This window comes from Cucurbita moschata, unplaced genomic scaffold, assembly GCF_002738365.1.
Source record: "Cucurbita moschata cultivar Rifu unplaced genomic scaffold, Cmos_1.0 Cmo_Scf00019, whole genome shotgun sequence".
NCBI classification, from domain to species: domain Eukaryota; kingdom Viridiplantae; phylum Streptophyta; class Magnoliopsida; order Cucurbitales; family Cucurbitaceae; genus Cucurbita; species Cucurbita moschata.
In genome coordinates, this window is record NW_019268535.1 from 2,906,189 (window position 1) to 2,932,247 (window position 26,059).

Genomic DNA, 26,059 nt, shown 5'->3' on the forward strand with positions numbered 1-26,059 from the left:
GAATTAGAGTAGATTCTCGATGGTGCAATACCGAAGTGGAAAGGGTAGTGGATAGACTGGTAACACTATTCACACTATTATAGCTTGATGAGTTACCTTGATTGTTCTTGGTTATTGTGGAGGCCTACGAGGTTCTTAGGGGCTTCTAGGCAATTTAAATTTCATATCTCATTTCCAAGACGCTCGAGGTTAGCTCCTCGAGGCTAATCTAAGTCTCTAAGTGCACTGAGGTCCAGATCTCTTATCGCTGTGAATGATCCTGGATGCAGGATCTACTGGAAACGTATTGACCTGGGTCAATATGTAAACCGCACAAACTGTAGCGCTCTAATCTCAACTTATTTCTCTCATGCATGCTTTACTAAGGATATATTCTTATTGATCACCTAAGCTTGTAATCCATGATTTTAACTTCACCTTAGTCGCATATGGTGTATGAAGAGGTCTATTAGGTTCCTAGAGAGGCTAGGTGGCTTAGCGCAGACTTCTGACTTTAGGTTGTTCTGTTTTGATTACTCAAGTCTTTCTTAGTTTGGGAGCACTAGGGTATAGACCCTCTAACCTTCCCTCATGATCCTAAGGTACTTAGTCTACTAGAAGCATCCTGACTTAGGTCATCGTCTAGCCAACCTAACTCTAACACCTTAGTCTGTGTAGATAAACGCCCTCTATAGGGAGAACACACACTCAAACACCTGGAGTTAACACATACTATATCATACACACATACAAGCAAGCAAGCTCAACGGGGAGATAACATCGATCAATCACCCAAAGCACAGATCATAATAGTCCATCCTTTTTCTAACACAACATAAAGCATACAAAACAACATTCATCACAAATCTCATTATAGGGGCATTTTGGTAATTTCTTACATCATGCATAATTACTCATCCAGATTGCCCAACTGTATTTAGTCATGCACATTCTCTTCCTAGCTTAGCATAATACATAACACAATATGTTTCTCTGAAAGCTTAACCTAGGGGCATAATCGTAATTTTACCATAACATGCATATAATACATACTCATCCAAAAAACGCTCTTCCAAAGTCCTTAACATGCACTTTTAACCACCTAAGGTAAGGAATGCTCGCATGCTAGCACGTCCTAGCGATCCCTACAAGTATTGCTAGCACGTCCTAACGATCCCTACAAGTATTACTTGCTTAAAATCCGTATAGTTACTTACATGGATGATGCGTACCTTTTTTATCTAGCTTTTTCGCGTGTTAGGAGCTTCAAAAATTACGAAACTTTCCTAGGAGGCCTAATTCAACAAAATTCGGGTTAGTACTAAAATCGAAGCGAAAAACTTGCAATTAGGAGTTGAAACGGGCGAAAAAAGGAGCTTACACGTGCGTACATCTGCCACGCACGGTCATCATACATAATGAGCAGCTTGGTCATGATTCGATCCGCGTTGAACGTAGGCTTTTCTCCATATTTTTATTGAGCCGTCATGTGTCATCCACTACAAAAACACACGCCGCACTTCAATTCCCACTCAGTTCAATTATTTTGATTTTCTTCGATTTACATCATGTCGCCACGTGTCCACCCCTATCCGTGCGTTCTCACCTTCTTCAATTCCGACCGTATACACCTCTTTCATTTTTTCTTTTGTCGATTATTCCTACACCGACACATTTACATCTCTACCCCTTCTCCCGCCTGACTTCAAACCCTAGAGAACGCATCCTCACGAATTTTCTATTGAATTTCTAGTTGTGACACGTGTCCCTTTTCTAGTTGTAGAGTCGTAGGTATTTTTATCAAATGGCCCGTTTGTTTAAAGCCAATCTCGACTCTCTCCGACTCTCTCAAGAACCCTAATCTCGACTTTTCTTTCTTCCCTTATCTTTTTTCATCATTAACTATTCGATTAGGCTTAACCGAGGCCCCAAATTAGGCTACGAAGCTCAAAATGACCGATTTACCCCTTCGAAGTTGACTTTGACCAAAATTTCAAAACATTTTACTATTTTCTTTTACTTAACAATTATTCTTATACTCACCTCTGTCACTCTCTTCTTTTCAAATGATACATGAATTTACATGACTTTATTTTAATATTTTAATAAATGTAAACAATTTCCTTCGCTTTAAACAAATTTTCGTTATTTTGGCAAAATCTATATTCCTCGTGTTTTAGCAGCAACTCACAACAATCATGTATGAAAAGACCGATCATTATAATAAAATAATAATAAATAAAGTAATGGAGACCTTATTTTATTTTCAAATATTTTCATAAATGCCGATTCGTCCACGTGGACACTAATAAGAGTTAAATAAAATAAAATAAAATAAAATAAAATGGCAATATAGATATTAGGACCATAGCACTAAATAATCAGCCCCTCTCTCTATTTTTTTTTTTAAATATTACCATTTAAAATGTATTTTTTCCAGATTTTTTTTACAAATATATATTTCTTTCACAAAAGATCTTATTAAAAAAAAAAATTAAAATTAAAATTTCCATTATATTTCACAAAAATCCACCCTACTTACTGTATTAATTTTTATAAAACTATTTAAAAAAAAAACTTATTTTTCTTACATAACTATATATAATTTTATTAAATACAAAAAAAAAGAATTCTATATATATATATATAGAAGAAACAAGCATGCGGGGACAAAGAACGAACTTAATTATTATATAGTTTGTCAATTCATAGAAATGCAAGTGGATCAAGTGGAGGAGAACAAGAACGGTTATAATATTTCTAAAATTATAAAAAAACTCGAAGAAAAATAGGTTTAAAAAATTTGATCAATGCAACTTAATTTGTAGAGTTTGGGTTGGATTATATATTTATTTAGAATACGTATAAATAAATTAAAATTTTAAGAGTTAAATTGTTAAACCAATTTAAATTTATTATTAATTTTTAAAATATGTTTTTGATTACTATATATATATTAATTTAATTTAATTATTATTTATTCTACCCTAACTTTTAATAATAATTTTTAATTAATTTCTTTTTAAATATATATTTAAATTGAGAGATGTGGAAGCTGATATTGTCCGCTTTTGACTTCTCAACTTTCTTTGAAGCTAGTGATAAATTTTCACACCTTTATAAACAAAGTTTCGTTCCTTTTTCCAACCGATGTAAGAGCTCACAATCCATCCTTTTGAAGCCAACATTGTCGTTGACACTCATTGCTCTTGTTAGATGAACACGACTATCCACAATAGTATGATATTGTCCGCTTTGAATATAAGCTCTCATGATTTTGCTTTGGGCTTCCTAAGAGGTCTCACCCCAACGGAGATAGTATTTCTTGATTATAAACTCATAATCATTCTCTAAATTAGCTAAATTAGCTGAAGTCGATCTTATAATTATTTAATAAAAGTTATTTAAATTTAAAAAATTAACAAGTTGGTCCAACCCGAAGAACATGGACCAACGAAAGATTACGAGAAATTATTAGAAAAAAGGCGCTGAAAAGCAGCTAATCACCTCTACAACTGTTCGTTAAACTTAAAAAATATGGAAAAAAAGGTTCACTCTCTTCTCTGGAGGTCTAAAATTAGTCGCATTGGGTCAAAATCCAAATGGGATCTGAGCAATTTCTTCGCTTCGATTCTTAAACCCTTTGAATTATTAATACCCATTCTCGTGTTGAATATCCCAACAGGACCCAGAATCTTGTCTGCCCACAAGAATCGTTCCCAAATTTACACTAATCCCTCGTTTTTTTCCCTTTTCCTAATCACTTTTCAACGATGTGGGAAGAACATTTGTTAGTAAGAGTAACAGATCTCCCCTGATACCCTTTTCAAACCCGTTGCTATCACGCGCTCTCTCTCGTACTCATTTATAGATTAGAACAGATAGCAGAAGAAGAAGAAGAAGAAGAACAGAGAGATAGCGAGAGGAAATGAGTGTTGAACTAATTGGAGACTCTTGTTTTCCACCACTTTTGTATGGTGTTCATATGGGTCTTGCTTTTGTTCATGCCATTATTGCTGTTCTTGCATTTTATCAGGTTTGCTCTGTTTATATCTCAGATTGTTCTTATTTTCAACCCCTTTTATCTATTACACACTTTGGAATCTGGTAAATCAATGTGGGTCTGCATTGGATTTGTTGTTTCTTTGTGTTTGATTGTTCTTCAGCTTGAGCTTGCATTTTCTGAATTGTTGGGTTTTGATTGTATTTCAGTGAAGGATTGCGTGATTATTGTGTTTGTGGATAACTAAAAGGGGGTTTTCAAATTGGTCAATGGACTTTCATTCACTGAGATTTCTGGCTTTATCCTCTTGATTACTGTTGCTTGTAGCAGCCTTCTCGTGTGTGCCAGTTTTTTGATATCAATATTGCTTTGAGCATTCATAATGAGTATCAATTCTTGGAGGCATCACTGTTTCTGTGTGCAATATGATTTGTTCTTATATAACAAACATAATGACTATTTGTTCACCTTTTTCTGTTCCAGTTAGCGAGGATTCAATTAAGAAACTCACATGGTTGGACTCGTCAAAAAGTAAGCCTTTCGTGACGTTTTTCTATAGATGAAGTATATGAAATTGTTTCTGTTTACGGATTATGGCCCTTTTTATCCATACAAGCAGCCATGGTTGATGCTTCTATTGCTCGGGAGAGATTTCGTGATGGCGTAATATGATACCTAGGAGCTATTCACTCTCTTAGATAACGTTTTTCCTTTTGTGTTTGAGAATTGCTTGTTGGGACCTTGCTTGGGATGTTTGTAAATACGTTCTAAGGTCTTGGGTCTAAACTCGGTTAAAAGCTTGATTACTTAAAACTCGAGTTGGACTTTGAGGGCCAAACCTCATTGGATTTGCTTATTTGACCTCGGGTGACTCTCATCTTCTTTATCTAGACAAAGAACGTTTAACCTATTTAGCGAGAAAAAGAATAGTGAAGCCTGAGTGAAAGAAGAATCCTCCCGTTTACGAGTTTACTGTTTAAGAATAATCAATAAGAACGAAAGGGAATAGAGGTTCAGGTTCAGGAGCTTCTCATCCCGCCTATTTACCGAGTTCAAGGTTTAGTAGTTGAGTATCAGTAATCTTCGTTGAGTCATTCCTTCCTTAATGAAAGAACTACACACCGTTAAGTATAACTGTCTTCTCATAAAAAATCTTTCCTCCCTTACTCAAAGAACGGAAGAAAAAGATCAGAGAAAGAGAAGTAGCAAAGCCGGTTTACTGTGAAAGAAGGAAAATGTTTTCGGTTTCATCTTTCCTTCCTTAAATCACAGAACACTTTCTATGTATCTGCCGTCTCAATCAAAGATAGTTCCATTCTATCTTAGACGATCTAAGGTTACTCAACTCTCCGACCCCATTTTGGTGCACTATTGGAGAGTTCACTAGACCCGTAGGTAGTGGACTAAAGCAAGTTCAGTGTACTTAAAAAAGGAGATTCCTATCTTTGCCTGCATGGACTCGATCATTTGGCTCGGTTGGTGGACCAGATTTGTTCAGGTTCCTACTATCAAGCATACTAAAATGCTTACTCAGATTACCAAATCGAGTCTAAGGATATCATTGATCGTGCTTCTCCTAGTTAGTTACATGATGGACGAGCTACGATCAAAGGGTAAAATGACGTGTTTTCTAAGGATTAGAAGATCAGAGCCAGCCATAGGTTTGAATACTGCCACGTTTCTCGTGGATCATCCTACGTTTACCAGATGACGAGAATTTTAAAGCAGAAATTTGGAAATGAACCCGAAATGTCCAGTTATAATTGTTTTTTTTTTTTTTGACATCATATAAAACGACATACCTATTTAATATTGAATGATAAGTAAACGTTTGTATTTGATTTTTGTCTCATGCAGGTGTTTCATATATTGATTGGTTCTTCCAATTTGGGTGAGACATTGTAACGTTCATGATCATATTCAGTTTCTGTATTTGTTTATGTTTATGTTCTTGCTTCAGACATATTGGTTTTTTTGTTCTTCGCAGGTTATTTAGCTTATTTTGTGTTGGCCCTATTTGCTGCTTGCAATGGATGGCCATGTTGGTCGGGTTCTTGTGGTTTCATTTTTATGGGTAATCTCTCAGTGTCTAATGTTGTGTCTCTTAATGTTAGGACTTCAACAATGTTATTTATTTAAATATGATTTGTTTTGTGCAGCTTTTCCCAAAATTCTGCTATTGGCTTTGTTTCTTCTTCTTCTGTCATTCTGGTAAGTGGTAATTTCCTTCTTATCCTGATATTGTCCGCTTTGGCTCGTTAAACGCATCTGCTAGGGAGAGGTTTCTACACCCTTATAAAGAATGCTTCGTTCCCCTCTCCAACCGATGTGAGATTTCACGATCCACCCACCTTTAGGGCTCAGTGTCCTTGTTGGCACTCGTTACCCTCTCCAATCAATGTGGGATCTCATAATCCACTCCCCTTCGGAGTTCAGTGTCCTCGCTGGCACTCGTTTCCCTCTCTAATTAATGTAGGGTCTCACAATCCACCTCTGTTTGGGGCTCAGCACCTTGTTGGCACATCGCTCGGTGCCTAGGTCTGATACCATTTGTAATGGCTCAAGCTCGGTATTAGCAGATATTGTCTGCTTCGGTCCGTTAGCCTCACGGTTTTAAAATGTGTCTGTTAGGGAGAGGTTTCCATGCCCTTATAAAGAATGCTTTGTTCTCCTCTCCAACCAATATGAGATCTCACAATCCACCCCCCTTCAGGGCCCAGAGTTCTCCCTGACACTCATTCCCTTCTCCAATAGATGTGGGATCTCACAATCCACCCCCTTCGGAGCTCAGTGTCCTTGTTGACACTCGTTTTCCATTCCAATCGGTGTGGGATCTCACAATCCTTCCCCTTCGGGGCTCAGCGTTCTCGTTGGCACACCGCTCAGTGTCTAGCTCTGATACCATTTGTAATGGACCAAGTCCACCGTTAGCGAATAGTGTCTGCTTCGGCCTGTTAGCCTCACAGTTTTAAAATGCGTCTTCTAGGGAGAGGTTTTCACACCCTTATAAAGAATGTTTCATTCCCCTCTCCAACCGACGTGGGAACTCACTAGAAAAGTTCTCTGCTTTGCATTCTCTATTATGCGTCGAGTTTTATTAATCTTAGTTGTAACAATCCGGATACAGCTCTTTTGAAAAGAAATTCACGAAGTATAGATCCCATCATCAGATGATATTCTTACACGTTTCTTAAACAAATCTTCCATTTCTTTCAACCTACATGGCTCAAAGAATAGCTTTTGCCACATTTATCCAAGGACGTTTCGTCCTCTATTTGAATAGATGCTCATGCAAGACTGGAGTTGAGAGATCTCACATCAGTTGGAGAGAAGAACGAAGCATTCTTTCAAGGGTGTGGAAACATCTCCCTAGCAGACGCATTTTAAAAACCTTGAGAGGAAGCTCGAAAGTGAAAACCCAAAGAGGACAATATCTGCTTGTGGTGGACTTGGGTTGTTACAAATGGTATTAGAGCTAGACACCGTGCGGTGTGCTAACGAGGACGTTGGGCTCCGAAGGGGGTGAATTGTGAGATCTCACATCGATTGGAGATGGGAACAAGTGCCAGCAAGGACGTTGGGCTCCGAAGAGGGTGAATTGTGAGATCTCACATCCATTGGAGATGAGAACAAGGGCCAGCGAGGACGTTGGGCCCGAAAGGGAGGTGGATGTGAGATCCCATATCGGTTGGAGAGGAGAACGAAACATTCTTTATAAGAGTGTGGAAACCTCTTCCTACCAGACGCGTTTTAAAAAACTTGAGAGGAATCTCGAAAGGAAAAGCCCAAAGAGGATAGCATATTGATATCGATGAATGTTCTTGAAAAGACGGGGACTAACTTCTTTTATTCTCTTGGCCTTCTAGGATATATCTCTCTTTATTTTTCTCTTACTATAATATTTCATTATTGTCTTATTTGAAAGTTCTTGCTTATGTTTCTATGGAAAACATTAACAGGGTTGACCTGTGCCATCAACCAGACGATGAAGACGACGAAGATGAAGAGAGAAGTTTCGAGGAAGGCTTGTTGGAGAAGATCTCAAGTACATCGAATACAGATTGGAGTAGAAGGTGGTGGCTTCCGGTACGACTGCCTCATGTTGGGAGCCGTCAAAATTTAGTCATCCTGGTACATGTCGTGATGTTCTTATTAGTACTCCGATGTTGTTTATATCGTCTCGTGTCTGCTTAAACAGATACCAAATCTGATCACTGGCTATCTATTCACAGGTCGTCACGATTTTCTTCGTCTTAACGTTGGCATTTGCTGTGATACTTTGGATTGGGATGAGAAACAAATCCATTGATTCTTTATTAGTTCTTCAGGTTTGGAGAATCTTAAACACCTTTTTGAAATATTCATTTATGGCTCGTATACTCTGGAAATGAAGTTAATATGGTAATCACTCTTACTATTGTGCAGGTAGTATATGTAGATCTTTTTGCTGTAGTGATTCTCTTATTAGGAGGCGCCTTAGCTTGCTACGGTTCGAAACTATCCTTTGTACTAGCAATCGGTTACTTTTAGTGTTTTCGCTTGTAATTCTCGATTTCAATTTGTTAAAGTACTTTGTTACGACGACCTTACTTGAACAAGATTTGTTAAGTTGTACTTCCGTGTCCTTGAGTTCTAAGTAAACTGTAACCGCTCAAGTTCACTGCTAGTAGATATTGTTCTCTTTGGGTTTTTCCTTTCGAGCTTCCCCTCAAGGTTTTTAAAACGTGTCTGTTAGGGAGAGGTTTCCATACCCTTATAAAAAATGTTTCGTTATCCTCTCCAACCGATATGAGATCTCACAATCCACCTCCTTTGGGGTCTAGTGTCCTTGCTAGCACTCGTTCCCCTCTCCAATCGATATAGGATCTCACAATCCATCCCCTTTCGGGGCCCAGCGTCTTTGCTGGTACACTGCCAATTGTCCACCCTCCTTCGGGGCTCAACGTCCTCGCTGGTACCTCGCCTGGTGTTTGACTCTAATATCATTTGTAACAGCCCAACCCCACCGTTAGCAGATATTGTCTGCTTTGGGCTTTCCCTTTTGAGCTTTCCCTCAAGGTTTTTAAAACGCGTTTACTTGGGAGAGGTTTCCACACCTTTATAAAGAATGTTTTGTTCTCCTCTTCAATCGATGTGGGGTCTCACAATCAAGAGCCTAGTGTTCTTGCTAGCACTTGTTCCCCTCTCCAATTGTTGTCGTTCCCCTCTCCAATCGATGTGGGATCTCAAAATCCACCAATTTTCGGGCCCAGCGTCCTCACTGGCACACCGCCTAGTGTCTGACTCTGATACCATTTGTAACAGCTCAAGCCCACCACTAGCAGATATTATCCTCTTTGAGTTTTCTCTTTTGAGCTTCCCCCAAGATTTTTAAAATGCGTCTTTTAGGGAAAAGTTTCCACACCCTTATAAAGAATATTTCGTTCTCCTCTCCAACCGATATGGGATCTCACAATCCACCCCCTTCGAGGCCTCGTGTCCTTGCTAGCACTTGTTCCTCTCTCCAATCGTTGTTGTTCTCCTCTCTAATCGATGTGGGATCTCACAATCCAACCCTTTTTGGGGCCCAATATCCTCGGTGGCACATTGCCCAATGTCCACCTCCTTCGGGGCTCAGCGTTTTCGCTCGCACACAGCCCGGTGTCTGACTCTGATACCATAACTAACAGCCCAAGCTCACTACTAGCAGTGATTGTCTTCTCTGAGTTTTCCTTTTCGAGATTCCCTTCAAGGTTTTTAAAACGTGTCTGCTAGAGAGAGGTTTCCACACCCTTCTAAAGAATGCTTCATTCTCCTCCCGAACCGATGTGGGATCTCACAGAAATGCTCTATCCAACAGCTATCTGCTTTCGGATAGCTTTGTCTAAAAGAACCGTTTTCATAACGGAAGTACAAATACGCCATACAAAACATAATCCTTCAAAAACTCACAGAATTCCCAGTAGCAGAACTTTTTCTTTTCCCTTCTGAGCGTTTTTTTCGACGTTCAGGACTGCTGTTGTTCTTGAAAATGAGAAGAGTTAGATCTGAGAGAGCATCCTCTGAAATATTAAAGGTAGCAGACTTTCTATTTTTCATGATGCATTGCACTTCTGCTGGATTCATCTTATTGCTTGAAACGATTCTGTTGCGTTCCAGGTTGCGGGTCTGGCTGCCGTGTCGGTCGTATGTTTCACTTCAAGTGCACTGGTAGCTTTTCTAACGAACATACCGGTATACACTTGATCGAACCAATAAACTCGTGTTTTCTTAAGAAAAAGAATCGGGCGTTCTTGATCAGTTCATAAGGCAATGAATATACTCGTTATCGTTGCAGGTACCGAATCAATGGCGACAACAATATCGCATTTATGGTGCATATACTTCGACTTTGCTGATTACATATTACTTTATAGGTATCAGTTCTTGAACTTGTTCCATTTTGCTTGTTACATGAATTTGGATCTGTCTTTAAGTTCTAGTTAGCTTCTTAAATTTCCCTTTTCATCTTGAACCGTTTGCTTCGGGGAATCGCTCGAGTCACCTAACTACTTCAGTACCTGTCTCGGTTCATTTGCTTCGCTCTCTTCAAACGTCTTTTATCTGGAAAAGAAAGCCTTGTATCCTTGCAACTAGACTCCCATCGACCGGGAGCTTGTTATGGTCATCGGATCATAGACCCTCTGCCTCCTGAGGAACCCGCTTTTCGGGTTTACACATATTCTTTGAATTTTGATATGAAGCAGATTATTATGCCAGGATCATCAATTCCTTCGGCATTTGTTCTATGGATCATGAGAGAATTACCACCATGGATAGCAGCTAGTGCCGAAGAACGAGTAGGGACAATAACCTTCGTTCATGACGATTCTGCAGCCGTTCGTCGTCCTCAGCATTGGACTTTGACAACGAATTCTCCGGTTTGTATTCCGTTCATCGGAACGTCGTAGAACTATTTATTATACTCAAAAAGGGTCTCATGAAAATTGTTGATATCTCTGAATTGTAGGAACCATCGAGGGGTAGCCCCATATAGATGCTTTTGGGATGCAAGTTTACATCAAGTGTGCCAGAACTGGTGATTGACATTGTGAAAGAATTTTTTTTGATTGTTATGTAGATATGATTGAAACGGTTGTGAAACGTGCTCGATGAGCGGTATCGAAAAGTCCGTAAGGTTTTGTTGCTTCCATGATTTTCTATGATGTTGTAAACATGTGTATATACTTCCCTTGTACGTTGCTTTAATCAAATGTCAATAGAATAAGTGGATATCCCGAGCTAAACGATGATTTCGCCGTTTCGTTGAGATGTAACATTTTGTACATGTAGATCCATGGAAGCATTGTTTCTTTGCCTTGCTACTCGAGCATTTTCGTGTTATGTTATTCTTCATGCAGGTTCCACTGAAATGAGTTTAAACCAAGGACGTTTTTTAAGTTTCTCGAGTCGATTTAGGTCAAGAACTTTCTCAGTACAGAGTTTTCTTGAAATGTTTTAACACCATCGTATCATCTTCACCAACTAAAAGCTAGAGATCAGTTTAGTAATAGTACTAGAGAACGATGAGATCAAACCTAATATGTCGCTGTGTCGGAGAATTTATGAACCGTAGTTCTTCAGGTCGATTTGTTCTTGCAGGTTGCTGTTTCAACACATCAAACTTGACAACTAATTAAGATGGTTTAGGGTTTCATCTGTGCATCGAACTCTGTAACACTGTCGAAGTCTTATTACGACTTCTTTGTACAATTTCTCTATAATAAGAACCGATAATAGTTAATAGGGATCAGTCTCCGATATTAGAATTGTTAGGTTATGGAGTCTACTGTTTTTTCTAGCGTATGGTTATCCATCAATGCTTCCTTAGATTGTGATTTGGAAATGTACTTTTTGCATTATATGTATTCTCTACTAATGTACATACTTGAAGTCATCAATATAAACTTCTTGTTAATTTTCTCTCTCATGTTCGGTGTGTTCATCTAAATCGAGTATGTGTGTTGTTGTGTGGTCCTAACAGCTTATCGGGTATTTTTTATACTCATCTTTGCTATTTTTTATTTTCAAACGACTCATGAAGTAACAGTCGTTAGCAGGACAATCGAGAGCCGTGCAGCTGCAGTACGACCTTTAGATTAGTGTCTTGAAGTTTCTATGTATTTTATTCACTATACTTCGTACTTTAATAATTTTCGTAAACTTTTTGTATAACTCCCAAGGATGCAATAAGTCAAGCTCCAAGAGTAGTTTGATCGAATAGCAATCCAACTTTGTAAACATTATTTATAGTTAACGCAACACGAGAATTACGACAAAATTATTGTTGTCCATTATGACGATGGTTCCTAAATGTCTCTATAAGTATGACACATCAGTAGATGGATAGGAATATCCAAAATAGTCACTAACACCTATTATCGTCTCGATTATTGACTTGGTCGTCAAAATAATTGTGGTTTAGCACCCTTGTTCACCTCTCTCTAAGCACAACATAGTTTCTAATAACATAAAAAAGAGAAATTTGGTTTAAAACTAAACCGAACCGATGAGAACAAAATACAGTTGGTTCGGTTTCATTGTCGTTTCAGCTAAAACCGGACCGAACAGAACTGTGTAAACCCTTACTTCATGACCTCGACAATCCAATTTTAATTTTAACTTTCAATTTAGAGCACAATAGTAATATAGATGGTAAAAAAAAGAGATATACACCAAAATGATTACTATCGAGTATGAACAGATATACACCAATCTCGTCGTGACACACCATATCATGTTCATCCATAGCTCTCTTAGGGCAAAGAAGAAGATCTCGAAACCTCGTTCGAGTCACGATTTTCGACCTTCGAGGAGCTCTTCAAATCGTCGAGATAATTTTGATAGCCATAAGAAACAAAACCCCACACAGCCAAAATCATGGCCACAATTTTGATGCCATCCATATTGTCATGGAAGAAAATGACAGCGAAAACAGGAACAATGGGCAAACCAAAAGCACCAATGGCATTGGAAAAGAGAGAAGAGACGTCAAAAATGAGACCCACAGAGCCAACGGAGAACACTTGCCAGCTTATGGCTGTCCAAAACAATGTCATTTTGTATGAAACTTTGCCCAAATGGAACCCATCCATTTCCATTTTCAATGTTTTCCACTCCCCACTTGCAAAGAAGCCTATCAAAATGGCTGAACTTGAAACAATTGATTGGTAGATGATCATGTCTAATACTGCCTTGAAAGTCTCCTTTTTTATGACTTTCTTGAAGGCTAGTTGGGTTAGGGATAGCACTAGGCCATACCCGGCTGAGGCCGCTACCGTGCACACGAAACCTGTAACTCAAACATTAAATTTTTATCGAGATGTTAATGTTTCTATTGATATTTTATGTTTCTATGAGTTCAACGTCGATATAAGAGGAAAAGTTATCGACCCATCATGAATGTCTATATATAGTTCTAATTGTAATGACCCAAGCTCACTAGCTAGTTGATATTGTTTTCTTTGGGATTTCTCTTTCTGGCTTCTCTTCAAGGATTTTAAAACGCGTCTGTTAGGGAGAGGTTTTCACCATCATTATGAAGGGTGTTTCCTTCTCCTCCCCAACTGATGTGGGATCTAACAATAAAACTCAAAGAGGACAATATCTGTTAGCGGTGGGCTTGGGTCGTTACAAATGGTATTAGAGCCAGACACCGGGCGATGTGCCAAGGAGGAGGCTGGGTCTCGAAAGGGGTAGATTTGATGGGGTCCCACATCGATTGGAGAAAGGAACGAGTGTCAGCGAGAACGCTGGGCCCTAAAAGGGGTGGATTGTTAGATCCCATGTCGGTTGGGGAGAAGAACGAAACACCCTTTATAGGAGTGTGGAAACCTCTCCCTAGCAGACACGTTTTAAAAACTTTGAAACACGTATAAGCGTACTGCTAATAGATATTGTCTTCTTTGGGATTTCCTTTTCTGGCTTCCCCTCAAGGTTTTTAAAACTTACTAGTGAGAGGTTTCCACACCCTTATAAAGGGTGTTTCGTTCTCCTCCCCAACTGATGTGGGATCTAACAATAAAGCCCAAAGAGGACAATATCCGCTAGCGGTGAGCTTGGGCCGTTACAAATGGTATCAGAGCCAGACACTGGGCGATGTGCCAGCGAGGAGGCGGTTCCTTGAAATGGGGGTAGATATGAGGCGCTAGTAAGGACGCTGGGTCCTGAAGGGAGGTGGACTTGGTGGGGTTCCCACATCGATTGAAGAAAGGAACGAGTGCCAGGGAGGACGCTGGGCCTTGAAGTGGGGTGAATTGTTAGATCTCACATCGGTTGGGGAGGAGAACGTAACACCCTTTATAAGGGTGCGGAAACCTCTCCCTAGCAGACGCGTATTAAAAACTTTGAGGGGAAGTTCGAAAGGGAAAGCCCAAAGAGGACAATATCTGCCAGTAGTGGATTTGGACCATTACACTAATATTACACCGCCTAACTAGGAGGAACATCATAAAGTTCAAGACGTTTTCCTTGATATTTAAGACCTTACCTGTAATAAACTTAGCTCGAGAAGTTGGGTGTCCGGGGCCATCGGAGCTAGTGTCGGAGACCGGATCGGATTGAAAGACGAGGAGAGAGGAGGAGATAGTAAGAAGAACAAGAGAATTGACAATGAAAGGAGTGAAGACAAGGGAGTTAATGAAATAAGAAAACAAGGCATTGAAGGCCAATTGTGAGGCACAAATGAGAGAAAAGGTTGAGACATGAAGGTACATGAGGCCCACAGAGTAAAGAAAGCAATTAATGGCAACAAGAAGGCCAAGAGAGACATAGACAAAGATAAGTTTTGTAGTTGTGGGTGGATTTGATTGGAGGGTGATATTTGAGGATGAAATTTTAGGTGATTTTATCATGTAGAGTGGGAGGAGAACGGGAAAGCCTATCAATGAAACAAGACTTGCCAACCATTTGCTTTTGCCACCCTTATCAAAGTAAAGCCTCCCAAGCATAGTTCCAACTGATTGACCTGAGAGGAGCAAGAAAGTGTAAACACCAATTCTTAGCCATCTTTTGTAATTTGGTTTGGTTTGTAGGCTTCTTCCAGGTTGGTCAAGGTTCATCGAGCTTGTGTCGTTTGTCGGGTTCACGTTCATCATTTTTTCGTCTTCTGTTCCAAGAACATAGGAGCAAAATATCAGACAAGAATACCGTCAATTTGAGCACACAGGAGCAAAACATCAGACAAGAAGACCGTCAATACGAGCACACAGGAGCAAAATATCAGACAAGAAGACCGTCAATATGAGCACACAGGAGCAAAACATCAGACAAGAACACCATCAATTTGAGCAATCAGGAGCAAAACATCAGATAAGAACATCGTCAATACGAGCACACAGGAGCAAAACATCAGACAAGAATATCGTCAATATGAGCACATAAGAGCAAAACATCAGACAAGAACACTGTCAATTTGAGCACACAGGAGCAAAACATCATACAAGAACACCGTAAATTTGAGCACACAGGAGCAAAACATCAGATAAGAACATCGTCAATACGAGCACACAGGAGCAAAACATCAGACAAAAATACCGTCAATACGAGCACATAAGAGCAAAACATCAAACAAGAACACTGTCAATTTGAGCACACAGGAGCAAAACATCAGACAAGAACACCATCAATACGAGCACACAGGAGCAAAACATTAGACAAGAACACTGTCAATTTGAGCACATAGGAGCAAAACACCAAACAAAAATACTGTCAATTTGAGCTCACAAGAGAAAAACATCAGACAAGAACACCGTCAATTTGAGCACATAGGAGCAAAACATCAAACAAGAACACTGTCAATTTTGAGAACACAGGAGCAAAACATCAAACAAGAACACTGTCAATTTTGAGCACACAGGAGCAAAACATCAGACAAGAACACCATCAATACGAGCACATAGGAGCAAAACATTAAACAAGAATACCGTCAATTCGAGCATAATTCATTACAGTATCAAATTGTCAATAATTTGATCCATATCGTATGAAAACTAGGAATATTCAGCTGGAACTTACAAAAGTTTGCTGTTTTTTAAGGTTTTGGGAAGCATTTACAAAAAAGACTTACCCTCAAATGGCACCCGCAGTTCTCCATTGTTTCCCATGGTATGAATTTGAAGAAATTATTGAGAGTGAGAGAGAAAGATGAGAAATGGAAGGACTTAAATAGGGGAAGGGATTGGGAGAGAAGTTAAAGTACTTTGAGTGGTGATGATATTTCAGTAACAGTCCAATCACAAAAGTAGAATTAGAAAAGAAATTGGATGTTTGGTCGATATTGTGTATAAATCAAGGGTAACAGACAATAGACAATTGTAACGGTGAAGGTGACAACTCCTAATGGTGAAGGTGACAAGCCCTAAAAAACCAGCCACCCGACCGAGGCAAGCTAGAGGCAAGCTAGTTAGGGACGAGACAACTATGCCATACGTTATTTTCGGTATTGAAAATCGAGACAATTTGAGCCACGGGTGAATCTAATCTCATAAAATTCTTTAAGAGAGATTACAAGCAAGGGAGAATTCAAAGTAATAATTTAAGCAAGAGTTGTCGTCATTAGGTGTGCTCTTCAGACTCGAGAAAAGAAAGAAGAGAAAGAACTTGGAGTCGGGACCTTAACAGGTTGCTTTGTTTACCTAGCCATCCGCTCCTTCCCCTTGTCAACTCGATAAAACCATTTCATTGCCTTCATCTATTCTATCGGTCTCACTGCTTTGTTCCTCTCCTCTTCTCGTCGAGTAGTAAAGGCATTGTTTGGTTACTAATTATCCTCTCGATTATTTACTCATCTATTTCTTCAATATGTTTGACCAACTTATGGGACGTCGTAACACGTTTTAATATTGAGAAGATTAGAATGTGAGCAGATCTTAAGAGAAATAAGAATATCAATTACTAGGGTATTATGGATATAAAAGACTCGTCGTATGAAAAATTACGTTGGGATTAATGATAAATAGAAATCTTGTGTATTACTTGTTTGTTTGTACGTTTCACCAACGAAGCAAGAGTTTATAGTAGTATATGATTAACCTAGATTTTTCTCGTTCGTTCTTCTATTTAGATTCCATTAAGGTTTAATGACTGCCCCATTGTCTCCAACATAGACTTGGTGAAATTGAATTCTCCTTGAAGATATAGAGTATCAACCGCTAGACAGAGCATCAACATCGAGCCGAATATGATAATCTGATCTAGCTGAATATCGAGTTGATGCGGAAGCACCTAATTCCAAATAAAACCGACATTCATTTCAATATAGTTCATGTGAACATGAAAAACAAGATTGGACACTAATGTCATTGCATTGATGTTGTCACACACCATGTGGCAAGTGTGGATGATAATGGCACACGAAGCTTGTAGAGGAAAAATTGAACTCAAATTCATTCATAAGCAACATCAGACAAACCATGATGTTTGGATTTGATGTTGGATGGGACAACCTCGCTGGTTTCATAGAACAACCTTAAAATATGCTAGAGATAATTGGAGGATTCTATCTAAACATATTATAGGGTTAAAAAATCTTTAGATATTTTATAGGAAAAATAAAAAATCACTCTTGTTTTAGGATATAGGGTAAACTTCTATCGATCTTTTTATCGGTTAAGAATCTAACCTATATAGATATTTTTAAACGGGTTCAATGTAAAGACATATACCTAGGATTCAGATCAAAATTTGAAATCTGATGGCACCGACATTCCCCTGCATCCTCTGTACTGTGTTGTTTATGTAATGGTATAGGTAGAAACTTTCAATTTTTTTAAATCTTTCTGAGTCATCTTATTTTTAAGATCGCTTTCATTCGGATGTGATCTCGGTTTACTCATGTACCCCTCGTTCCCGAACTACATCTTATTAAGAGAGGTAATGCTCTGATACCATTTTAACGACCTATGCCTAAGATTCAGAATTCAGATTCGGCACCTGATGGTCCCAACATTCTCCTACATCCTCTTCGACATGGTCACGTTACTTGCTCCTTACTTCTAAGAGTGGCAAGTAAAGCTACTTACTAAGTATATTTTTTCTGCTATTTCTTTTTAGGTAATATAAAAATTGCTATGGCAAGAGGCGATTTCATACCGAAGTTTCGAGACTACGGGACAATAATGAATTTATGTCATGTGAAAGATTTTAGAAACGTTCGATTACGTTTGGATGTCCAAATTTATAATTAATTAACAATTTAAATATTCGATATTTTTATTATGAAATCTCGAACTTGATTTAAGTATTTTAGATTTTTTTTAAATTAAACTCTTGTAATGTTGGATTAGTTTAGACTTTTATTTGATTTGGGTTGATCTCGTAGAGATAAATTAGTATTTTACTTATTTTTCTCGTTCGTATAAAGATGTCCTTTTGATTTTGATTTTTTGATACAATTCTATGCACGGTGTAAACCGTAGCAGTCTTTTGTATTCTCTTCTCCTTTTCCTTACTAAAGTTTTTACGGTATCAGAGTTTTAAGATATGCTTGTTTGGGTGTTTATTCGTTTGACGATTCTAAAATTGGTATGTTTTTGGTTTCAAGTGGCTCTCATAGCTCAGTTAGTTAGAGCATCGGTTTAGTAAGTGGGAGGTCTTGAGTTCAACTCTCAATGAGAGCATTGTGTTCATCATGGTTGTCTTTTCAATTGGATTGGAAGCTTTTTAGCCCGAGCTTCCAAGCTTTTTAGCCCGAGCTTCCATAACAATGTATGACTCAATTTGATCTTGGGAAATTGAGGTACCAGAGATAGACATTATGGAATAGTACCTTTTGATGAGAGATATAAACAACAGCGAGTCCATGGGTATTTGAACCCGAGTATCCGGGAAAAAGCAGAATATTTGATGGAAGAACGGAAAATCCTTTTGAACAACCTATTATAATAGGAAAGCCTTATATCTTGAAATTAATTCATCAAGTTGATGATAAAATACACGACGTTCCAGTTGACATTATGCACTTGTTACCCAACAACCCCTTAGAGGAAAGGCCAAGCAAGGCGGACAACAAGTTGATGATAAAATACATGGATGTTCTAGTGGACATTATGCACTTGTTACACAACAACCCCTTAGAGGAAAGGCCAAGCAAGGCGGACAACGGGTGGGAGAAATGGAGGTTTGGGCTCTAGAAGGATTTGGTGTGGAAGTTCAAGGATCAGTAGTTTGATTCGGTTGGAAGTAGTGGAAGCTCAAGGATCAATAGGCCTTAGGTTTGATTCGGTTGGAAGTAGTGGAAGCTCAAGGATCAGTAGGCCTTAGGTTTGATCCGGTTGACGCTGTCCAGAAATGTGACGTTTAACATCATTAAGGAGAAGATAACGTCAAGTCTATTGAAGACGCTATCGAATAGGTACGAAAAACCATCTGTTATGAACAAGGTGCATTGGGTGACGTTGTCCAGAAACGTGACGTTTAACATCATTAAGGAGAAGACAACGTTAGGTCTATTGAAGACGCTATCGAATAGGTACGAAAAACCATCTGTTATGAACAAGGTGCATTGGGAATCTTCACAAACCGCCGATACCATGACTACGAAGTAGTGGAAGCTCAAGGATCAGTAGGCCTTAGGTTTGATCCGGTTGACACTGTCCAGAAACGTGACGTTTAACATCATTAAAGAGAAGACAACGTCAGGTCTATTGAAGACACTATCGAATAGATACGAAAAATCATCGGTTATGAACAAGATGTATTGGGAGATTGTTCAATCTACAGATGTCAAAAGGTGGATCTGTTGTAGATCATATAAATGAATTCAATATGATTTTAAGTCAATTGAGTTCGATGGAAATTAATTTCTAAGATGAAATTAAAACATTGGTTTTGATGTCATCTTTATCTAAGTCGTGGGATACTGTGTTGTTGTCGTGATTAGCAGTTTGATAAATTGAATTTCGATGAAATTTGAGATTTCGAAAGTATTCATTTGAATCAACCATTAGGGTTTGCTTAACATCTTGGACGGCAAAGCACGACAGTGGGGTTTAGTGGAATCCTTTTGAATCAACTACGTATCAAGGAAAATCAAGGACGACCGGTGATAGTTTTGGGTTTAGAGTTCAAGCTTTTCCAGCGACCACATCGAGCCAAACGATGCCATGACCTTTTAAATCCTAGCCCTTTTTCCTTTTGGAAGGGTACTACTGAGTAGTGGGTACCTCATAAGACCTCAACCCACCTACTCAGGTCTTGTATGAATATGCAAAAAGGTTTATCATTCTCGATGAAATCTAGGAAAAATCATTATTGCATATGATCGAGAGAATTGTGATCGCCGACTTTTCATGTTTTGTTTTTCAGATATTTACCCTAAATTATATGCTATTTAAGACTTTCTTTAATTCTTTCAAGTTATATTCAAATATATTTTCTCGCTCACGTTTTCTAAAATATTTCTTGCAAACGTGACTCGAGGTTCGAGTATACACGAACGTTGTCCATAAAGTCCGAATTCCTTATGGCCGACTTGTTCGCTAAATTAGAACAAGTATCGTATAATCGCTATTCCAACAAGTATCGTACAATTGCTGTTCCACCGCTACAAGAACTATGGTGACTAATAGTGCTAACGAGAACAAACGAAGACTTAATAAAATAATATATTGCAAGGGTATTACAACCGAATAATTGTTGCGTCCACATTTTGCTCTAAACCCAGTCAAAATTCTGTGGTTTGTTTGAACCTTATCTTCAACCTCCATCTGTTCAAAGTCAAGATATGAAGATTTTGACAACTTCACACCTCTCAAATGTAAGCCACATATTTTGTGGATAAAATGAAAGATTTGTATACAATAATCCTAGAGTGTGACCTAGACCACGAACAAGAAAGTGCTCGAGAGAATTTCTTTCGTAAAAACTTCCGTTTACTTAAATATGTAGATTCATTAGTGACCGTAGCTTTGGTTCAAAAAGTCAAAAAATCAAAAATCAAGTGTAGATTTGATTGATAATGACAAAAGCACTGGCAGCGAGAATGACCGGATAACAAAGCTCGAGAGACCTACTATACCAACTCAGTGAAGGCGACGTCCACTACTATTAGTACGAATTGCGTTGATTCTACCCTCTGCTACCAAATACGGCAAGGTCTCATGGAGGGAAAGAAAAAGAGGAAATCTTACAAACTAGATCTCGAGATTGAACGAACATCTTGTCCAAGTTGTAGAGAGCAAAGGAGAAAAAGAGGAAACAAAGTTAAATAAGTTAGGAAGCAGGCTTTCCACAGAAAATCGGTGTCAACATCTTGCTAAATGCCATGAATAATAAGGATCTTATATTTTCCTCCATAAATGGTCATTTCCAACTTTTCTGGTGGGTTGAGAATGGGGAATGGGATTATAGCTAGCAGATATTGTTCTCTTTCAGTTTTCCCTTTCGGGTTTCTTCTCAAAGTTTTTAAAACGCATTACTAGGAAGAGATTTCTACACGCTTATAAAGAATGTTTCGTTCTCTTCCCCAATTGATGTGGGATCTCACAATCCACCTCCTTTAGGGCCCAGCGTTCTCGCTGACACTCGTTCCCTTTTCCAATCAATGTGGGACCCCTCTAGCCTCCTTGCTGGCACATCGCCCAATGTCTGGCTCTAATACCATTTCTAACCAAAGCCTCCACCACTAACAGATATTGGACTTTGAGCTTTATCTTTCGGTCTTCCCCGCAAGGTTTTTAAAATGTGTCTGTTGGGGAGAAGTTTCCACACTCTTATAAAGAATGCTTCATTCTCCTCCCCAATCGGTTTGGGAACTCACACTTCTATTCTCCTTAGGAAAGACACGAGCAAGCCAAGCAAAAGTAGGGAAATAGTTATATTCCATTAAGAAAAATGAAGCAAATTACGTACTACGAACTTATTATATGTATAAGAACATATCAATAATTTCTAGCATATGGAAATGAAAATCCAATTTGTAAATTGACATAACTTCAATTTTGAATACTATATTACATCAAAGAACAACACTTTGTCACCAAAATCAGCTACTTACTACTCTTTTATGGGGATCTGGAAACATACCAAAAGTTTCTTTTCAGCTTGCAAATCGCTACAGCCACGTCTTCGTAGCTTCAAAGCGTAAAAGGTCGATTGAAGGAAGCCTATAGAACGAGTTGGATATGCAACCTAAAAATTTCATCTCCTTTCACTTTTGCATATTTCCAACTGGAAATAAACAATGTAGAAATGGCTCTTGCATTCACAATAACATCTGCATCACCATTTCGAAATAGCAGATTCGTCAACTAATAAGTTTTAACAAGTCAAAAAAACATAAGAATCAATTTAGAATTCCAAGAAACAGAACGAAATGCCCTAACTCCACTACAATCATCAGAGGATAACTAGATTAACACAAATAATTTGAGGTTAGTGATAACAATTAAACTACGGTTTAAGAATCAAATACGTTTATGTATTTAGGATGACAAAACAAGGTGGGAAAAGGGCTAACCGTCAAATGTAGAAACCATAGAAAATCAATGAGATGCTGTATAAACATAAACCAATTGCACCACCGGCAAGTAAATTATGCAATAGACGACGATCATCTTTTGTGGGAATGAAGACTGCCTTGAGTGTATTTGTCAATTCAAATAACCGGAGAGAGAGCTGCAAAAGAGAATCAATTTATAAATAATCATGCAAGAAAATGAAATCTAAAAATACTGAATCCTCCTTCCAAAAGGGTCATGTAAAATCTCTTACAAAGATATAGACTGCTGTGGTGATCATGAAATTTAGCATAGGATATTCTGGAATGATTGAAAGAAGCCACTTAGGCTGTCCATTGGGGACATTTGATCTGCACAAACAGACAGAAAATAACAATTGCATGTCTTAATGGAAAATAATGTAATTTAAATTCCATATAAATTTTTGCACTACAGTGGCCGTATTTCGATCATAACTTATGAACTGAAAAAGAAAAAAAAAACGATGATATTGGCAGAAGTATTTGAAAACACTGAGTTCAAGTGTCTGGACGATGAAGAAAGACACTTAATATCTCCTAGAAATCCTTAAAAAAAATGAATACATTTGATTGTAATTACACATCCATGTTAAATATAAACAACGAATATCTTCTGAGAGTAGAGCATAATTAATCAATTTTGAAGTTCGCAAACAAGTAAAATGACGGATGCAAACCATGTCAAACATTTTGAGGCCTAAAAGGTAAGGAACTACGGCTGTTTAGTAAATATACATTCTGAGTTCACAATCAAATGACATTAGAATGAACTAAAAAGCGAGTTGCACCAAAAAGTTCCTCACCTTAGCCATATATGGAACTGTGAAATGTAAGTTTCAAGAGTAATCTTGCCAAGCCACCTGATGATATAAAATAGTCAGAAAACACAACAGAATATACTGCAAGAAGTTCAAAACTATATTGCAAGAAGTTCAAAACTTTAATATCTCATTGAATAACGTTGAAAAGAAATACATACGCAAATAGTGTCAGAGAGTAGTTTCGAATCTCTTGGGTAAAATTCCGTAGGCAAATGTAAACACTAGAATCAAAAGAAAACAAGGTCAGTGATAAAGTACTAAAAAACAAATAAAAATAAAGCAACGAAAACCTCTACAATACATACGTTATGGGAATCCACGATGTGTAAGGATGAAACTTGTTATATGTAATTTTGTCCAGCTTATAAATCCACTCATACCACATATAACCAACCTAGAAACAACAGAAGGCATTGAGAAACGCAATGACTTAAATAAGATTATTGTTGCCGTGCTAAAAGAAATTGATAGTCACAAGTTCATCCAACTTACGAACAAGGCAACTGTAACTATGCATGTTTTAATTGAGATTCTCTTCTTGGTTTCAGCTTCCTCTAATTTCTCCATCCATTTTTCAACCTGGGATGAAAATGATTGTTTCTAAGGATAGCGAACAAATAGAAAATGGAAATAAATTAAAACAACAACAATAAAAATCATAACCAATTCAGTCACATCAGTTTACATTGGGATGAAAGTAGGCATAGATCATTCCGATAATCCAAATATATCTGTCGAGTCCAGATCTGAAATGCCATTCATGCAATTTAGGGAGTTGAGGTTTTGCAGGATCAGTATAACCTGTTAGATATCCAAAAAATAAGGGAAAAAGACAAGGAAAAATTGTCATTATGTAATATATGGATTAGTACAAATCAAAATGCAGAAAACCAAATAGTTTAAAAGGTTGCAATTGTCTTCAAAGAAACCCAATTATCTAAAAGTGTACCATATTATGAAAAATATGGTATCATTAAAGTCTTAGTCATCAGCACTAAGTTGTCAAACATGAATGCAAATAGAAAAGCCCACTACCTACAGTTTAAACTTGAAGTATAGTCCCGCATATAAGCAAGCTAAACGGTTAGGTTGGAAAACAACTTCCAAAAACAAAGAATAGCTTGATTTATGAAATCAAAATAATTGAGCCACCTTCCCAGTCCAAAACATAAGAACGAAATACTAAAGAGACAAAAAAAACAATTATTTGTCCTGTTTTCTTCTCTACTTTCTTTCTTTGAGCAGGGGGCTAAATCTGTTCTTACCTAAAAGGAATGTCAAAGGACTCCAAAATGCGTCGAAAACACCAGGAACTTCCCAAATGAGAATTACAACAAGAAAGCAAGCAAGAATCTTCACTGCAATCACTGAGCTTTTCTCATTATGCTTGTGAAAAATACCAAGAGCTCCATAAACCATTAGAGTGAAAAGCGTATGCATTGGGCAGATGTAGTACAGCATATAATCATTGCTGAGAACGATACAGCAAAAGATAACGAAGAAATTTAGCCGCCACATCATCTGCATATAATAATAGATATTAACAAAAGTTACTTGCTCCCAATCTTTTTTGGGCCAACACAGGGGGTAGGGTATTGATAAAGCTTTGAAGGTAGAAAGAGTTTTAAGCTTAAATCAAGGTAACCTGAGCAAAACGAGCAACACTAAAATCCTTTCTGATGTAATAATAGGAAAAATTCCCAAATCCAGTCATCCAAACGTATGCAGCAATAAACATGCGTATTGCATTGTATATCTCTGCAGCAGCAAAATAATGGTACATTAAGAAAAGAACCTGTTGAAACACAAAAAAGAAATATGTTAATGACTTGACAAGAACCAAACAAAATAACTCAAACTTAATTAAAACCACTGGTATGAGAAAATAGTATATCAAATACATGTGAAGAACAATAAAACATTTTAAAATAAAGTGTAGCGTACACAAATTCACTCAAATGAACTATCAATTGAATGACATCTAAGGATGGACATGGAGACAATTTACAACACAAAATTGACAGTCAAAAGCCAAAACATAATTGGAAAAACACAAGTCGTGGACAAATGAAATGTACAACTAGTTAATGTTGATAAAGAGCAGTCTAGTACACAGATTTTATTACGAATCAAAGTAGGCTAAGAATAAAACACAATGTACACTCCATGCACCATAAAATCAGAAATTAAGATAGCAATCTAAGACTTTATGTCCAGAGGGTATATTATTCTATCTATAAATTTACTTTAGAAAACAACTTGCCTGCATCCATCCTTTCCACTCCTCTGTCTGATGCCTATTAAGGTAAAGAATAGATCTCCCAGAGAATGCTGACTTGTCGCTGTGTTTTTTTAAAGATGTTGCTGCTGAAACAATGATGAGAAGAATGTAGAGAAAGAGAAAGAGGTCACGGCTGTAATTCTGTCAAAGAAAAAAACAATTTTAAACAGAATAAAAAATATTTCTTTTAACGCAGGTAAAAAAAGGGAAGCAAATTGTTTATTATCTACAAGTACGAAAATTTTAAGGGAATCAGTTAGAAACATAAAAGATGACACAAAGTTGAGAATGAGATCTATGGAATTCCGGCTTCAATTACTTGCTCACCTTAACTATCAACAATAATAAACGGCAATAGGCATGTATCTTAGGTAATAGAGAAAAAGTAAAGTATAAAAACAAAAGCATTGCGGCAGAAAGAGTTATATGACAGACTGATTTTTTTTTTTTTTTTTTTTTTTTTTTTTTTTTTTTTTTTG

The 26,059-nt window shown here is 37.7% G+C and overlaps 3 protein-coding genes across 5 annotated transcripts in view; 1 reads left to right on the plus strand and 2 right to left on the minus strand.

Annotated features, from left to right (window-relative positions):
• Nucleotides 1-3,528: 3,528 nt before the first annotated feature.
• On the plus strand, nt 3,529-11,294 carry LOC111457323 (tobamovirus multiplication protein 1-like). Of its 2 annotated transcripts, none has more exons than XR_002712908.1 (13): nt 3,529-4,015; nt 4,466-4,513; nt 5,840-5,873; nt 5,970-6,056; nt 6,142-6,193; nt 7,942-8,113; nt 8,215-8,310; nt 8,408-8,471; nt 9,973-10,037; nt 10,121-10,195; nt 10,299-10,377; nt 10,708-10,881; nt 10,971-11,294. XR_002712908.1 is itself a non-coding variant. In XM_023099562.1 (13 exons), the coding sequence occupies exons 1-13, from the start codon at nt 3,908-3,910 to the stop codon at nt 10,995-10,997; spliced, it is 1,068 nt and encodes a 355-aa protein (XP_022955330.1). In that variant the 5' UTR covers nt 3,531-3,907; the 3' UTR covers nt 10,998-11,294. The 2 variants fall into 2 exon arrangements, 1 of the variants encoding a protein (XP_022955330.1); XM_023099562.1 differs by having other exon boundaries at nt 3,531-4,015; nt 10,721-10,881.
• Nucleotides 11,295-12,466: 1,172 nt separating this feature from the next.
• LOC111457321 (probable purine permease 10) lies at nt 12,467-16,140 on the minus strand. 2 transcript variants are annotated; one of them, XM_023099557.1, is made up of 3 exons: nt 16,068-16,140; nt 14,490-15,104; nt 12,467-13,292 (listed from the first exon to the last, which is right to left on the minus strand). In XM_023099557.1, exons 1-3 carry the CDS (start codon nt 16,102-16,104, stop codon nt 12,757-12,759), a joined length of 1,188 nt encoding a protein of 395 aa, XP_022955325.1. In that variant the 5' UTR covers nt 16,105-16,140; the 3' UTR covers nt 12,467-12,756. The 2 variants fall into 2 exon arrangements, with proteins under 2 accessions (XP_022955325.1, XP_022955324.1); XM_023099556.1 differs by having other exon boundaries at nt 14,490-15,107.
• Nucleotides 16,141-21,828: 5,688 nt separating this feature from the next.
• Nucleotides 21,829-26,059, minus strand: part of LOC111457318 (protein REDUCED WALL ACETYLATION 3-like) — an 8,157-nt gene continuing 3,926 nt past the window's right edge. Inside the window, exons 7-17 of the mRNA XM_023099554.1 lie at nt 25,563-25,721; nt 24,945-25,094; nt 24,565-24,820; nt 23,985-24,100; nt 23,792-23,878; nt 23,605-23,693; nt 23,458-23,520; nt 23,282-23,338; nt 22,712-22,808; nt 22,458-22,615; nt 21,829-22,214 (exon numbers count right to left, since the gene is read on the minus strand). Coding sequence (XP_022955322.1) covers nt 22,460-22,615; nt 22,712-22,808; nt 23,282-23,338; nt 23,458-23,520; nt 23,605-23,693; nt 23,792-23,878; nt 23,985-24,100; nt 24,565-24,820; nt 24,945-25,094; nt 25,563-25,721 — 1,230 coding nt within the window. The 3' untranslated portion in view covers nt 21,829-22,214; nt 22,458-22,459. The remainder of the gene's footprint in view (nt 22,215-22,457; nt 22,616-22,711; nt 22,809-23,281; nt 23,339-23,457; nt 23,521-23,604; nt 23,694-23,791; nt 23,879-23,984; nt 24,101-24,564; nt 24,821-24,944; nt 25,095-25,562; nt 25,722-26,059) is intronic.